The sequence below is a fragment of the Spermophilus citellus genome, assembly GCF_964194105.1.
Source record: "Spermophilus citellus genome assembly, chromosome: 17".
NCBI lineage: Eukaryota > Metazoa > Chordata > Mammalia > Rodentia > Sciuridae > Spermophilus > Spermophilus citellus.
This window is the reverse complement of record NC_138199.1, coordinates 67764108-67780407: the sequence shown is the minus strand read 5'-3', so window position 1 is coordinate 67780407 and position 16300 is coordinate 67764108. Positions and strand designations below refer to the sequence as shown.

At 39.5% G+C, this 16300-nt stretch overlaps 1 protein-coding gene across 1 annotated transcript in view; it reads right to left on the bottom strand.

The window, feature by feature from the left end:
• Positions 1–15502, bottom strand: part of MAP2K6 (mitogen-activated protein kinase kinase 6) — a 105842-nt gene extending 90340 nt beyond the window's left edge. The window contains exon 1 of the mRNA XM_081272705.1: positions 15223–15502. Within this exon, the coding sequence (XP_081128831.1) occupies positions 15223–15238 (16 nt within the window). The 5' untranslated portion in view covers positions 15239–15502. The remainder of the gene's footprint in view (positions 1–15222) is intronic.
• Between the last annotated feature and the right edge of the window lie 798 nt (positions 15503–16300).

The window sequence follows — 16300 nt, the reverse complement described above, 5'->3', positions numbered from 1 at the left end:
TATTTCTTCACGATTATACAGTAAGGGTGCTTCTATTTTTCACTATTTTAACAAAGTAGTGAACTTTGGCTGGGGGTGTAGCTCAGTGATAGAGCACTTGCCTAAGCATGCACAAAGCTCTGGGTTCCATCTCTAGTACCACACACAAATTTTATATATATGTAAATAAGTACTTATCAAAAAGCCTTGCACATAGTAGGCACACAGTGATGACTATTATAGGGCAGATTCCCATAAATAGTAACACTGAATCAAAGAGTAGGAGCCAGACATGATATCGCACTCCTGTAATTCCAGCCACTGGGGAGGCTTAGGCAGGAGGACCACAAGTTCAAAGCCAGCCTCAGCAACTTATCAAAGCCCCAAGCAACCTAGTGAGACCCTGTCTCAAGGGGCTGGGGATATGGCTCAGTGGTTGAGTACCTATGAGTTGAATACCTGGTACCAAAATTAAAAAAAAAAAAAAGAGTGGGAAACTTGGCAGGTCCCAACTCTCTCTCCATCCCCCAATACATTTTTAGAACAGAATTTTCAGAACAGAGCCCTTCCTCTGGCATTTTCATTTCTTCTCCCCAGCTGTGCGTTAGGTAGCTAGGCCCCAGAGCTGCTGCTTCTTGTTGGATTGTGTTCACCTGCTCACCTGCGAAAGTCAACTGGGAGCTGGATTCTCCTTCAGCCCAGGGACCTGACAGCCCAGCCGATTCTCCACTTGCTGACGTCCCATTCAGCAGAAGTACTCAGTGTGGAGGGTACGCCTGGGCTCGTTTGGGACAGACTAGTTTCTGTTGGTCTTTTTCTGCGTGTCCTTCTACACCCTACCTCCCCAGGCTCCCCACAAGAGCCAGATGAACAGTCTGCTTCTGAAGATGAAAGAAGCAGGTGAGGTGGACACTCGATTCTTACAGGCAGGGTTAGTCAGTGTGTAATAAAAACTCCTATTACTGCCTGGATTCTGCAGCCTGGATTCTGGGGCCCTTTCGCTCAGTCCCTGCTTTCTAATTGATCTCTGTTTATTCTTTCTTTCTCTCCCTTCCACATTGACTCGTCTCATTCTTGACTTTCTGCCTATCTTCTGCTACCCACCTGTTCTTTGGGGATTTGGATCACCTGTCCAAGACCATCCCCACTCCCACCCCCCAGCTCTGAGGGATGCCTGGGCCTTGGCTTCCACCTTCCTGTGACTTTCTCTGGATTGCCCATCTGGCCCCACACTTGAAGCCTGCCGCCATCAACCCCCTGGCAGGCAATCTGACAGATGATGGACATCTGTTCTGAACTGGCAAAGTTCCTTCCCCCTGGCTTTATCCCTAGTCTGACTTTATTCCTACTCTGACAACAGGCCTAACAATTTCTTTCCTCATTGTCCCCTCCTACTGAAGCAGCTCCTGGTATTTTTACACTCAATTTTGTACTAGCAGTTCCCAGATCACATTAAGAAAATAAAGCTACCTATTAACTCAAATAAGTGCATACACCATTAACAAAAGACGTTTTGTTAATAATCAGGGAATGGAGATAGAACTCAGTGGTAGAGTACTTGTCTAGCACATGCAAGGCTCTGGGTTTCATCCGCAGCACCAGAAAACAAAAACAACAATAATAGTAATAATCAATATTGCAAGAGCTTGGCATCTCTTGAGTTGTAGGCTTTTTTAAAGATGTACAGGCTTTTTTTTTTTTTTAATCCTTTCTCTCTTTGGAGCTGGGGATCGTCTAACCCAGGGTTCCACACATGCAAGGCAAGCAGTTTTGCCCTGAACTACATCCCAGCCCCTTATAGACCTTTTCTAGAAATAAGTTTGCTTCACTACAGATCCTTGGTTCTTACTGCCACTGCCTCTTGAGCTTTGTTCCATGAGGACTAGGACTATTGATATGATGGGAAGGAAGCCCTCTTCCCCTAACCACCAAGCCCTATCCCTTTCCCTGTCAAAGTCGCTTGTGAAAACCACTGAGACCAATATGTAAGTCTCATTACCACTAAGTATCAATTAATTTTGGGGAATCCTCGCAGCTATAGCATATTTATGTGTGTGTGTGTGTGTGTGTGTGTGTGTGTGTGTGTGTGTGTTTCTAATTTAGCACACCCAACTTAAAAGCAACCAATCTACCATTAATGATAGAAAACCAGAAGAAAGAGTGGGTACTCTCTGGGGGCCAGAGCAAGCCTCCTTTCACTTCCTCATCCTCCTGAGAACCATATTTCAAGTTCTATTATGCCAAATCCATGTCTTCCCTCTACTGCCAGGCTTCCTGATTTCTTCCCACGTCCTCAGGAACCTCACCCTCCTGGGTATCTTGGCTCTATCTTGTACTAGATCTCACCTGCACATCACACAGAGGAGCATTAGTTTGCTGACATCTTTGTTTTCCAAGTTATGGGCTGAACTATGTCCCCAGCCAAAATAATATGTTGAAGTCCCAACCACCAGCACCTCAGAATGTGACCTAACTTGAAAACAGGGTGGTTGCTTATGTACTTAATTAAGATGATGTCATATTGGAGTAGGGTGGGCCCCTGCTCCACTCTGACTGGCTTCCTTATAAAAAGGGAAAATTTGGATACAGACAGGGTGAAGGCCATATGAACATGAAGGCAAAGGTCTTGGTGGTGAGGCTAAGAGGGAGGGAAGGAGGAAATGCCAAAGAGTACCAGCAAGCCACAGCAAGCTGGGGAAGAGGCAAGGAGCAGATTCTTCTTCCCAGCCCCCAGAAGGGGCCAACCCCATTTCCAGCTTGACCTCGGACTTCTAACCCCCAGAACATCAGACAATCCATTTCTGCTATTTAAGCCACCCAACTTGCGGTATGCTGTTACATCAGCAAAGCAAACAAATACATCCCACTAGACTATGAGCTTCTTGAGGGTAAAAATAGAATCCTACTCCTCTCTGTATTCACCCAGCACTGGGGCCTATTTAGGAACGAATTTCATCTGCCTTTCCCCCTTCCCGCCCTATTAAAACAGAAGCTCATTCAGGAACAAAATCCCAAGTGCAGACTCAGCAATTCACTAGAATGAGATGCTATGGCCAGCAGGTCCTGTCTACCTGGCTGGTCACACGTCCTCTCCGCCTGCACAGCAAGGTGAGGCAAGAACAGTCCTGTGACTCACAGGATTCTCAGTCCTCCTGCCCCTCATCCACTGTTCTAGCTCTGATTGAATGAGGTCACTGAGGAGAAAGAAGATGACTACGTACCAGGTTCATGGAGAAATACCCCACTGAGTGGAGGGGAAGAGGGGCTACGTGCTGAGGAGCAACACTGGCCAAATGACATTGTTCTCTTGTGTCCACATACACATAAGCAACAACAAATCCCACCATTATGTACAACTATGATGCGCTAATAAAAAAAATGTAGAAAGTTTTTAAAAAATGCTCCAATGTGTCCCAGAGTTATACATTTTGAAACCAAGATAACAAAAGAAAAAGTCAATTAACGCTATCAATTCCATTAAATAGGACTGATCTTTTAAATAGTACTTTTTTCTGAAATTAAAAATATTATGTATTTTATATGAATATATATATATATATGAACCCCCTTGCCAGTATCCAGTTCCATCCTTGAAGAAGTAAGTTTGGTAAAGCCAAGAACCTTCTAGAGCCACTCTTGAGGTGAGTCAAGTGGGAATTCAGATATACCTTGAAATACTTTTTCACCTCTTAAACTGATTTCAGATGATTCTAGAGAAGAAAAAAGTACTAAGAAATGGAAAAGACAAGTTGGAATGTTAGCAGGTTATAAAAAAAATGAAAATTATAGCTGTGGCCATGCTCTGAAAAATATTCCCTGACCTAGCTAGACGCTGATTACGGAACCAACAGTTTGCTTATATAATTACGGTGTGTCTATAAACCTGGTTGATATGATATCCTTGTTTAACTATTAACCTCTAGATTTCCTGGAGTTTCCACAATCCAAAAAACACCTAAAAGTATGAGATATGATATATTCCACTCACCTATTGTGATCGTAAGCAACAACTACAGTGTTTACATTGGTAAGAAAAAAAAAAAGTTCTTAAAAAATACATCTTATTTTCCTGGGGAATTTTTATTTTAATTCTTCAAAGGAACTGTTCACCTATATTAACATTCATTTGCTACCAGTGGATATTGGAAGGCAAGATTCCTTCCCAGACCTACTTGGATGTAAGGCTCAAATTTCTCATCAGCTCTGAAACATATTGACAATTCCATGTCCATCATAAATACTTTCCTAAGCTCCTTCTCTTGCATCAGGCTTCCCAGTTCGTGGTACCTTTTATAAGCCAATCTAGAATTCTAGTTTGAACTCTATACATTTTTGTGCATTTCCTACCTCCAGCTAGCTGGTAATGTTCTTAAGGACCAGAGGGAAAAGAAGAGTGAAACAAATTTATGTTTATGGAGAGATTATTATGGCAAAGCACCTCAAACACAGATGTGCACTCAATAAATATTTGTTAAATAAATGAAAGCCAAGCACTGGCCAAAGCATATCACATACATGACCTTGTTTAATCTCGTAACAACTCAGTGAAGGAGTGTCTGTCTCTTCATTTAGAAGGTGAAGAAACTGGAGCTAGAGGTTAAATAGATTTTTCCAAGCTTCAGTGCTAACAAGCAAAAGAGCAGAGTTAAATGCATCTCTATTTCCACCTAGCACAATGTCTTAAAAATAACAATTGATCAAAAAATTATTTGTTAAATGGATCTGAATAAACTATTATCCAAGTAGTTCCCTCTTTAGATGCATCCAGAATCTTTGGGATTCTTGGTTTTTTCAAATGAAGAAGAAGAAAGAGTACATAAAAAGAGATTACTTTGCAAGGTTTTCAAATATCATAGAAAGGCTATTTATGCATATTTACTGCAAAATAATTTCCATATTCTCTACCATTCTGTTCCCACTGGTTCTTCAGATTCTAGTCTGATTTTTATGTCTAACTCATCCCATCCAACGTGGAATTGAAGGAGAAACAATAAAGGAAGAGAATAAGTAACTCTCAGTGTTCAGATCTTCTGATCCTATGGCTTGAACATGGGATCATGGAAGAAAACTGAAGTATATGTCTGTTTGGCTTTGGCTGGAGGAAAAGCCAAGAAAGAATTCATTGGTTTAAAAGAAAACTCATTCCCAAATCCTCCCACCTTCCCTACCACAGAAAAGCAATTCCAGGTCCCTCTACACTGTCCAGTACAAGAGGAAAACAGTGGAGATTTAGGTTCATTGCTAATTCCGTGGAAACTGCACTTGTTTTACTTACATAGAAATAACAAAGAGAAAAAGGAATTAATTAAGCCAAAGGAGCTGCAGGATTCCTGCCCTTAGGTCTTCTCCCACATTGGCCATGTTCTTATTTCTGTTTAAAGCAGCCTAACTTGGACACATAAGGAAACACGTAAGGTTAGAGTCTGCTTCGTTTCTCTGATACCGCCTAGAACACAGCAAATGGAATCAATATTTGTTAGCCATGTTTTAACATAAGCTTGCTGTAGATATAATCAGTAGACCAATTGTAATCAGCCTCCTTCAACAAATAGGAAGTTTGTACTTGGAATTCAACTTTATGAGTCCGAATGAGTCAGACTCAGTATTCCATGATTAACAGATGCCTAATGGGATATGTCAAAAGGACTTATGAAAAGCCAGACCCAGGCCAGCCCCCCATTAATTACCTTACCTGGCCCTGGTATGCCCAAATCAGTCCAGATCCCTACGGAATCCATTCGTGTTTTCTATCCCCCAACCACGTCTTTGGTGCAACAGGTTTCACAGCTAGAGCAGTAGCTCAAGTGAAGTAGACAGGAGCTCAGGTTCGTGGCTCAGCAGACCTTGACAAAAGCCTCTGCTCTGCCACTATCAGCCTGACATCCAAGGCAAGATCTACACCTTTCTGGCCTCAGTTTGCTCATCTATGAAATGGAGCATCAAATCACTGAGCAATAGTGAGAGTAAATGAGATGATTCACACCCATCACTCAGCACAGGGTCTGGAACATAGAAAAAAAAAATCCACAGCAGCGATACCATCTGGGATGGTAGGAATTAGCACTTCATTGCATGTGACTTAAATTAACCTCAGTCTGGATACAACAAACAAAGCTGGGCTCATCCTCATCCCCAAAGCTCTCCTGTCTTCACGTGCCTTTAACGCCCCTTCCCTTTCGGAATATTTTTACAACCTTCACTCCCCCAATACACACAATACCCACAACTCAAGTAACTCTGTAAGCAAAAGGATGACCACTCTCTCTCCCCAAAACTGCCCACCCAGGGTTAGGAGGTTAATGTAAGAAAACAGCTCTACTACCTCGAAGGGGACAAACAGAAGCCTCTCTGTGGAAGATGGAGTCTGTCCTGCTGTGGACAGAGAACTCCATCTTCATATGCAGGAAATGGGGGAACCGCTGAGCTGGGTCACAAAGACAACCAACAAAGCCAGGCAAGGGTGGCAGCATGAGAGTCATTTTAGATTTTTTTTTCCCTGAACAAAATGTGGGATCAAGAAGAGAAAGATGAAGAAGATGAAGAGAAAGATGAAGAGCTAATGGGAGGATTAGCTTCTCAATGGGAGGAAAAGAAATAGAAAGCAAAGAGCAAGAGCCTGCAAAGGGGACCCCCAGATGGGCTAAAGGAGATGGGTGGCTTGGTTCAGCGGAAATGAGCAGTGACCTAAATTCTCATAACTAGAAGATGCACCATTCAGACATTTCCTGTGGGCTGAGCCCAAGAGGTCGCTGGAGGGGTAGCAGGCCACCAGTCATCCAGGTTAACAACTTCCAGTTAAAGCCAAAAAGGAAAGCAATCTGGGTGCCCCATCATCAAAAAGACCCCATTACTCAATTGAGTAAAGTCATAAAAGGCTTGAGTAAAGCCAACTGTCTGAAAAGGACCAAACAGTAAATGTTTTGGCCTGGGGGGACATGCAGTCTCTGTTGTAGCTACTCAACTCTGCCATCATGAGCAAAACACAGCCATGGTTATTTGTGGGAAACACAAATAACCGACCATAGCTGTATTACAATAAAACTTTATTTGGGGACACTGAATTTGAATTTTATATAAGTTTCATGGGTGAGGAAATATCATTTTCAATTTTTTTTTCCCAATCATTGAAAAACAGTAACAAGTATTGAACTACAGTTAGATAGGAGGAATTGATTCTAATGTCCTATAGCACAGTAGGGAAACTACAGCTTATTATCTGTCTAATAAATAGATAACAATTTATCATCCACTTCAAAAGAAGAGTTTGAAGGTCCTTGACATATAGAAATGAAAATATCTGAGGAGATGGAAATGCTCATTACTCTGATTTGATCATTACACGTTGTATATATGTATTGAATTGTCATACAGTACCCCATAAATCATTACAAATATTGCATGTCAATTATAAAATAAAAATTAGGGCTGGGATGAGCTCTGTGTTTAGCATGCATTACGCCCTGGGTTCAATCCCTAACACAGCCAAAAAAAAAAAAAAAAAAAAAAGGAAGGAGTGGGGGCAGCGGAGCCATTTTAGCTTTTGGACTGTATTTAACAACAGGTGCAGCTAGATTTGGCCCAGGGGCTACAGTGTGCTGACCGCTGGCTATGAGCACAAGAACTGTGGTCAGACAGGCCTGTCTGTGCCTCGTGCCTCTGTCACTCACTGACTACCCAGCTGTGGGAAAGCTGTTAACACTTAATTTCTTCATGTATAAGTTAAAGAGAACAGTATCTGCCCATAGAGTTTGTGTGACCTTCAAAAACAGGATACATGAAAAGTGACTGGCAAATAGAGACAATAACGACAATGATGATGATGATGATGATGATGATGATGATGATAGTCTGGGGGAGGGGTAGTGATCAGCACCTAGATACAGTGTTCATGGTCCATGTGAAGAAGGCTGATCTCAAGGATCTGACAGAAGGAGGGATTTTCAGATGACAGACACCAGTGTCTATTTAATACTTCAGCCTAGGGCCGAGTTGACTAAATTACAATGATCTGTGACGGACCTCGCTGTATGCAGATTATAATCTGAACAGCCTCCTCAATGCAGAAGGAAGGGGTTTATGAACTACATACCAAAATGCATGGCTCCGCTCAGCAAGGGAAGACCATCCAAGGAGACAGAGTGAGAAACAAAACCCAGGGAGGAAGGGATTAGGCAGTGGTGGTGGTTGGTGGGCAAGGAGGGAGTGGGTGAATCATTGCATTGGGGAATTATCCTGGCAGATCTCTGTGTCTTGTCAGAGGGTAAAAAACTGTTAAAATATTTAATTTGCCTATGATAACCCTTCAGAGGCTCCTCAGATTTACCAAGCAGTTCCTGAAACCAGCACAAGACAGACAACTTCATGTGAGTCTTATCAGAAAGGGTTCTTTAGACATCTCATCTTAGTTCTGCTTTTTTTTTTTCCTTGTGGTGCTGAAAATTGGACCCAAGGCCTCACACATGCTAGCCACCTGCTCCACTACTGAGCTACCTCTTGAGCCCTGCTCTACATATTTAAAAAATATATATAATGCTGTCAAAGTTACCAAAGGATTGTGCAACCCTCACATCTGTTTAGAGAACCTATGGAGGAGAAATGACACTTCTTTAGCCATTCTAAGTTGCTTTTTATGCCATTCTTGCAACTTCCAAATAATCAAGCTAAGACATCTGGAACTACTAATGCAAATGAGAAAGCATAGGAAGAAAACTGTATTATAATCTAATTATCCCAAACATTTTATAAAACTTAGGGGGGAAATAATTGCTATCCATGCGAATAAAAAATAATTTCATTGTCAAACATTTATTGAGCGCCTAGTATTTATAGGCACAATGCCAAAAAAAGAACTGGAGATACAGCTGGGCATAGTGGCACCTACCTGTAATCCTAGTGACTTTGGAGAATGAGGCAAGAGGATCCCAAGTTCGAGACCAGCCTCAGCAACTTAGCAAGGCCCTAAGCAATTAGTAAGACCCTGTTTCAAATTTTAAAAATAAAATAAAATGTGCTGGAAATATTGGCTCAGTGGTAAAGTACCCCTGGGTTCAATCCCCAGTACCAAAGAAAAGAGCTAGAGATACAAAGATACTTAGTAAGAAGAACTCTACCTACCCTGCAAAGGCTTTCAAGTGAGATAAATATATATTTTTTTTTTGAGAGAGAGAGAGAGAATTTTAATATTTATTTTTTAGTTTTCGGTGGACACAACATCTTTGTTTGTATGTGGTGCTGAGGATCGAACCCGGGCTGCACGCATGCCAGGTGAGGGCGCTACGGCTTGAGCCACATCCCCAGCCCCAAGAGATAAATATATTTTATGAGAAAAAAATTCAAACAAATGAAGATCATCAAAATTATAGTAGTTAAAACTCATAAGTGCATAGGCACTGAAATCAACTCGAGGACATTTGCAAAATAGCCTTTGGCAAAGAACTGGTAAAAAAAAAAAAAAAAACTCCACCATGGGACACCATTTGGGGGGGCGGCAAAGAAAAACAATCTTTGCTGATAGTACCATCAACCCCTCCTTGCCAGCCTGCTCCCACAAAAACAAACAAAAAAAATGTTAGATATACTAAAGATTCTAAAGAGAAAAAAAAAATCATAAATGTGGATTACCAGTGTTGGTGTGTGGTTTGGTGGAAAGAACTTTGGGCAAAGAATCAGGAGAGCTAAGTTTACCTGTGGCTGTAGTGTTTTCAAGCAAATCACTCACTCCAAGGTCTCAGTCTGCTCATTTGTAGAAAGAGGTGACTGGAATATAAAACCCCTTTCATAGCCTAAAATTCTATCACATAACATCAAGACACATAAATAGAAAGTTTACTAAGTCAATGTTAAGAACATGTCAAATCTGATTAATTTATATAACTTGTGAGATCATCAAACTTGATCCTAGTCTCAGTTCTTCCAACAACCTAGTAAGTTTAAGCCAATTGGCTTTGGGGCCTTATACATGAAGCTAAAATATTAAATTATTTTCAACAATGTACATAACATAACCAGGTGCTGTGTAAAAATTATTTACAAAACTAAAGAAAAACTATTTTCTCAGTAGAAATAAGTGAAAATGCAAAAATGTCCAGGAATAAGTTATTTCCCAGATGGAATTTAAATCAGATCATTACATTTTTCTTATTATTTTCATGTGGGTCTGGATAGCTATAGATGATATAAAGAAAAATGAATTCATAAAATATGTGATATTTACATAAGACATTCTGGTTAAAATTAAAATTAGAACTCATCAAGGAATTAAATTGTTTGGATGCATCGAACCCAAATTTCAACCCATGATTACTTAACTTCTACAATCTAGGAATTTTCTGGCTTCACTCTGAAAATAATTTGATCTCCCAACTAGAATTTTAAAGATATATTTTGTGAGAAAAAAATTCAAACAAAGGAAGCACAAATGTCAAATAAGTGAAAAATTCAACTCACTACTGAAAAAATGCAAATAAGAATAAACCATAAATATCCTTTATCAAATTGGCAAAGAATTTTTTTTTCAGATTATTATGCTCAGGATGAAGAAAAGTATAACCTTCCATGGAGAGGAATTTATTTGGCAATATTTACTATAATGCTTGAAAAGAGAGAATGGGCACTTCCAGTGGTTATTGGTAGGAATGAAAACTAGTGTTACCTCTCTGGAGAGCAATCTGGCAATATACCCATGTATAACCTTTGACAGAGGACTTCCACTTCTAAACCTAATCCTAGAGAACTAATTGGGCAAATATACAAAGATGTAAGTGAAGGTACTCCTTGCAGTATTATTTATAGCTGGAAAAAAAAAAAAAAGAAACTATGTGACAGTCCAATGAGAGATTTAGTAAACAAGTAACTATGTTCTTACAAATTAAAACATGCAGTTGTGAAGAAGTATGTGTAGGTATACTGAGGCGCAAAGATATACAAGATACAAAGTAGTAGAAAAAAGGACAAGTTGGAAAATATCACATATGGTAAAATCACATGTATGCATGTACAAATATGTACAAATGCAAAAAACAGTCATCAAAAAGTTAACAGCAATTAGCTCTAAGAGGTGTGACTTACAGTGAGTTTTCTATTCTTATCATGAATTTCTCTTTGGTTTGAATTTTTCCATGAGTATATACCATTTTTTATAGCAATCAAAAAGCTCTTTTCAAAAGGTAGAGAGAAAAATGGGAAATGGAAAAGAATTGGACATTCATAACCTGTAGTTTGCTTCCTGGAATTTATCCTAAGGTCACAATAACATGTGAACTGGAACGATCATTGTGGCAATATTCAGAATATTGAAAGTCAATAAACATTAAGATTCTATTTAAATAAATGCAATTTAATTGGGTAATATGAACATAAAAATACATTAACTTGGAAATATTTCACAATATATCAGTAAGTGAAATAAAAGGTAACTAAATAGACCTTAGTTTTGCACACACTTTGTATCTTTCATATACAAATATATAAAGAAAAGTCCAAAAGGATATATATCAAAATATATACAGCAGTAACTAGTAATTATTATTTTCCTTTTCTACCAAATGTTTGTATAAGAAACAAGTACTATTGATATAATTTTTTGAAGTTTTAAAAACATTCCTTGTAGATTTTTCAGGTGTTAAAATACTGGGGAAATTGTTCAAATGATATTAATCTATGAAAAACAATAGGATAAAAATCTCAACCCTTTTATCCAGCATTCAACTCAGGCCCAAAAGACCCCATGAAGCCCTTTGCACAGCACATGCATCATGCTATAAAGATCTGAAGGCAACAGAAGTACAAACGGCTCAGGAAACCCAAGGTACCTATTCTGATTTTGTGTCCTGAGATGTACGGAGTTATAAAACATACTGGCATACTGGCTCAGATTACAGGCTGAGCGTGACAAGTCCGTCTGGTACAACCTAACAAAGGAATTTACACAGAATGAGAAATTTACACATTTCATTTACACATTTTCATTTCCCAGAGTGGAATGAATTACAGAAGCAGAGAACTCAGTAGGGGTTAAGCTCTTTCCTGCCACTCTGCTATATGCTTCTGAATTGTGCATTACGGGCATGTCTTGCATGATTTGCTTATTACTATGTTACACTAAAATAAACTTCTTTTTTTTTTTAAGGCAAATAGGAAGAGAAGTGAGAAGAGTGTATTTTAACCGAATCAAACTTTTTATATATTTTCAGGTGAACTGGGAGATGCCAGACCACCCTCCCTGCCTATCTCTGCCCCCCACCCCTCCCCAGAACATTATGGCTGATAACAATAGTTTTCTCTCCCGGGTAGTGTAGATGACACATTTTTCCTGTAGCTTGTCTTCCTGTAATGTGCAGGAATTCCTGCACTTTCTGGGTGCCCTTCCTGTTAACTTACATTTCAGATTTCCTCAAAGGGCATACTAGTGCTTTAATATTTGAAAAATGTCAGTTCAACCCCAGACAGCTAATACAAACAAGCTGAGAAGTGTACCACCTAAAGTTACAACTGTGGAAAACAAAATTTCTTTTTAAGAAATTCTTTCTCGGAATCTCACTGTTGGTTAGGCTGCAAAGAAGTAATCCAGTCCTTCCAGCTCCCAGGCAGTCTATAATTCTTTGCCTCTGCTTTGCCTTAAATTAGAGGTCTGTAAAACCGAATTATAGTGATCTAGAAAGTTCGTAGAGGTCCCTGAATTGAACATGTTGTTAAATTCTTCAATACTATGAGACTGTATCCACCTTTCACTTTTCCTCCCATTTCATTTGGCTAGAGTATTAAAAAGAAGTTTGGAACTGCAAAAAAAAAAAAAAAAAAAAAAGAAAAGAAAAGAAAAGAAAGAAAGTTTTGGCCATTTGAGGATAGCATAGCTGAATTAGGCCAATTCACATTTAAAGTCCAGGCTAAAGCTCTTTTGCCATTTCTCTAAAAGGATCACCCACTTCTTTCTACCAATAATTTTCCTTTTGGACAGGAACCTTATGTTCATACCAGATGTGCTTTCCAAACAGGATCCAATTAAGAAGATTCAATGGGCAAATGAAAATTGATTTGAAGACCCCTAGTAGCTGATTCCCCCACCATGTATAGATTACCTATAGATTATGTATCCAATATAGACACACCTACAATGGAAGAGAATCCCCTTAGCTTCCAAACTCAAAAACTTGCTCTTCTAAGAGGGAGCTCTACCTTAAATAAGCCCAAATATATGCACGCGCACGTGAGGACACACACACACATCCTAATTTAGCTTAAACCCTAAGGTCCAAAGATCACAGTACACACCACATTCTTCATGAAACTTCCAAACTAACCCCCCAGTGGAAGGGCCACTTTGTCTCTAAACTCCAATAATGCCATTTCTCTTCGATGCCGCCTACTATCTTGTGTTATAATGATTCCCTCACATACTTGCTCTCAGCAACCACATGGGAAATTTCTTGAAGGAAAGAACTTCATTTTAAATATGCTTATGTGCCCCAAATCCTGTGCACACACAAGTGCATACAAATGTACATATGCATGTACATATATGCATGCACATACATATATATATATATATATATATATAAACATGTCTATCACAATATATATTTATACATATGCTAAACTAAACTGAATAAATAAGTGAATGTTCACCAAATACAAAGTAGCTAGATGCCACTTCATTCATACACCAAAGCATGAACTGCCTCTTCTTTTCTTTTTTTTCCACATTTCTTATTGGTGCATTATAACCGTATATACTGATGGGATTTGTTGTTACATATTTGAATATGCACACAATATAAGAATATAATTTGGCCAATATCACTTCCCAGCATATGAACTGCCCCTTATAAATTGATACTTCTCTGCTTATTAGGAGATGGGGGGTCCCTATTTAAGGCATACCTGCACCTTAAAATATCAATTCCTAATTTCTTCATCAACCTTAGCTTTCCATGTAGTCATTCTCCCCTAATACTCAAAGAAAAGCAGAGTCCTACTTTGAACTATGGAGAATATTTTTTCTCTTTTGGGCTCAGATACATGACTTTCATCAGGTAGAATTAAAAAGTGGTAACACAACTCCAAAAAAAAAAAAAAGGCAAAAATCTTATCTAATACTTTAATTTCACTAGCTCTTACTCAAACAGTGCCCCAGGTAATCTAACTCAGAGGTCCCTGACTCACCTTTTCATTCCATACATTCTCCCATAGCATATGTTTTTCCTATTTAAAAAAGGAATTGTTCTGAAACAAGTGGCCCAGAATCCTACAGGTAACTGACAGCACCCCCTCAGCTCTCTGGTGTTGTCAGGAATTGTTTTGAGTTCCCTCCCTAGAATGATATTAAGCCTGTAAAATACAACTGTGGAAAAAATAAATTTAAAAGAAAACATAAATAAAGCAACCATAGACCCTGAACTTCTGACCTATTATAGCTGACTAAATATTTGCAATTACACTTAAAATATTTCATTATGGTTGTCAATGAAACCATGCAGTTCCCTCATAAGTTGCTGTAATGGTTAAAAGTACAATTTGCCCCCCAATATTTCCCCCCAGGATGCAAAGCATCTCTCAAATGGACAAACATATCTCGGTCCTCACTGCAGCTTCTGAATACTGCGAGCCAATAAGCAATTGGTGTAAAGTGCAAAATCTCAGAAGACCGAGACTTCTTGTCTGCTTTTTTGTAATACGCTGTTATCTACAGTTCACCTTTACTTCCTTTAAAAATGAAAAGTTGCCTAATGTTCAAAGCGAAATCAATGGAAATTTAACTAAATTTTGGCACAGAGACGGTTCATTTCCAAAAGAATATAAGATTTCATTAATTTCCTAGTAGTTCAACTCAAGTTTTACCTTTCATCTTCACCTACAGACTTTTTAAAAAGTTTGTATTCCTGTTGCACACAAAATTACTTATAATATGTGTGCATAATAAAGAATTGTACAATTATATAAAGCATTGCACATTTAGACGCTACCAACCTGCTCTCTCTCTCCTGACTGTGCAAAAGGCAAAAAGAGCTCAGTAATCCTAGCAGAAGAATGCAAATAACGTCAATGCACAGCTGAACTGCAAGCCCTGCCTTACAGGAACTCTCTGTGTCTGCAAAAAAAAAGACACATACTAAACAGGAAATGCAACTGTGCTGTGGAAAACCTCAAACTTAAAAATGCAATCGCCAGGCGAAAAATGCATCCATGCATTCATAAATGCATGCACAACCCTTTGCATTTTTGCAAGTAATGCAAATAGCCTCTTACCTTTCGACTGAGACATTTTCCCCTTTCCTTTGATGGGGGAGGGGAGCACAAAAGACTTTGCCTTGCTTCTCTTCTGTAGCTAGTTTTGCAACAAAGATGCAAGCTGCAGGCGTGCAATCTTCATGCAAGTGGAGTTTCTCTTGACCGATGCAGCAGATGGACTTTCAGAGAATCAAGGTGGAAATGCACACCTTGCAAAACAGACTGGAAAGTGATTTTTCCTCCAGTTGCAACGTTAGGGAAGGCTGTGCTGCAGCTACATGATGGGCCAGGGCTGGCAGCTAAAAGCTCCAAACTTGGAACTGAGTATCTTAGTGCGCAGACGTCCTTCCTGCGAAGGGCGCGGAGGCTGCTGGGTAATGTAGTTCCCGTGTGTAGTCCACGGGGCTCTGATTTAAGGAAACGTGGTCGTCCTGGTCGCTGAGTGAGACGTATGGGCGCGAGAAAGATTGCACTCAGATAAACAAGTTAGACGCCCACTCAGTAGTAAGAAACGGCAAGGCCAACAAGAAAGGACATTTTTTCCCCTGAAATAACAGCTAAAGTACATGCTAAAGAACCTGAGAATAGCTAAAGGGCTTTGGCTCCTTTAGGTCTGTTTGGGTGTTCAACGTGTTAATTTTGTAACCCAGCACCTGTTGGACTGTTCCTGCCTGTAGGCTTTCACCCTCACACATCGATTTTTAAAAACGTTTTTCTCGCATGGAGGATTTGTTGGTAGTTTGGCCCTGCAGAGTATGCTAAGTTTTATTTAATAAGAAACGATTCTGGTCAGTTCCTTTCAAGGAACCTGAAATTCAATACGGAGTAGGACTGGGGTGGGGAGATCGGGGAGTTCTCATTTCTTACAGGGTTACAAAGCAAATTCTGCTTGTTATATGTCAAAGCCAATTTTATCCAAGTCAAGATATTTGGATGCTTTTTCTCACCTGAGGGGAACTGGGATGAAGAGGAAAGTCCCTGGCCTGGAGGAGAATACAGGTGGTAGTCTTAAGTGAACAAAGTCAAATATCTTGTATATAGTCAATAAAATGAAGAAGTATTTGTTGAGTATGGAGTATTTGCCAGGTATCTTTCT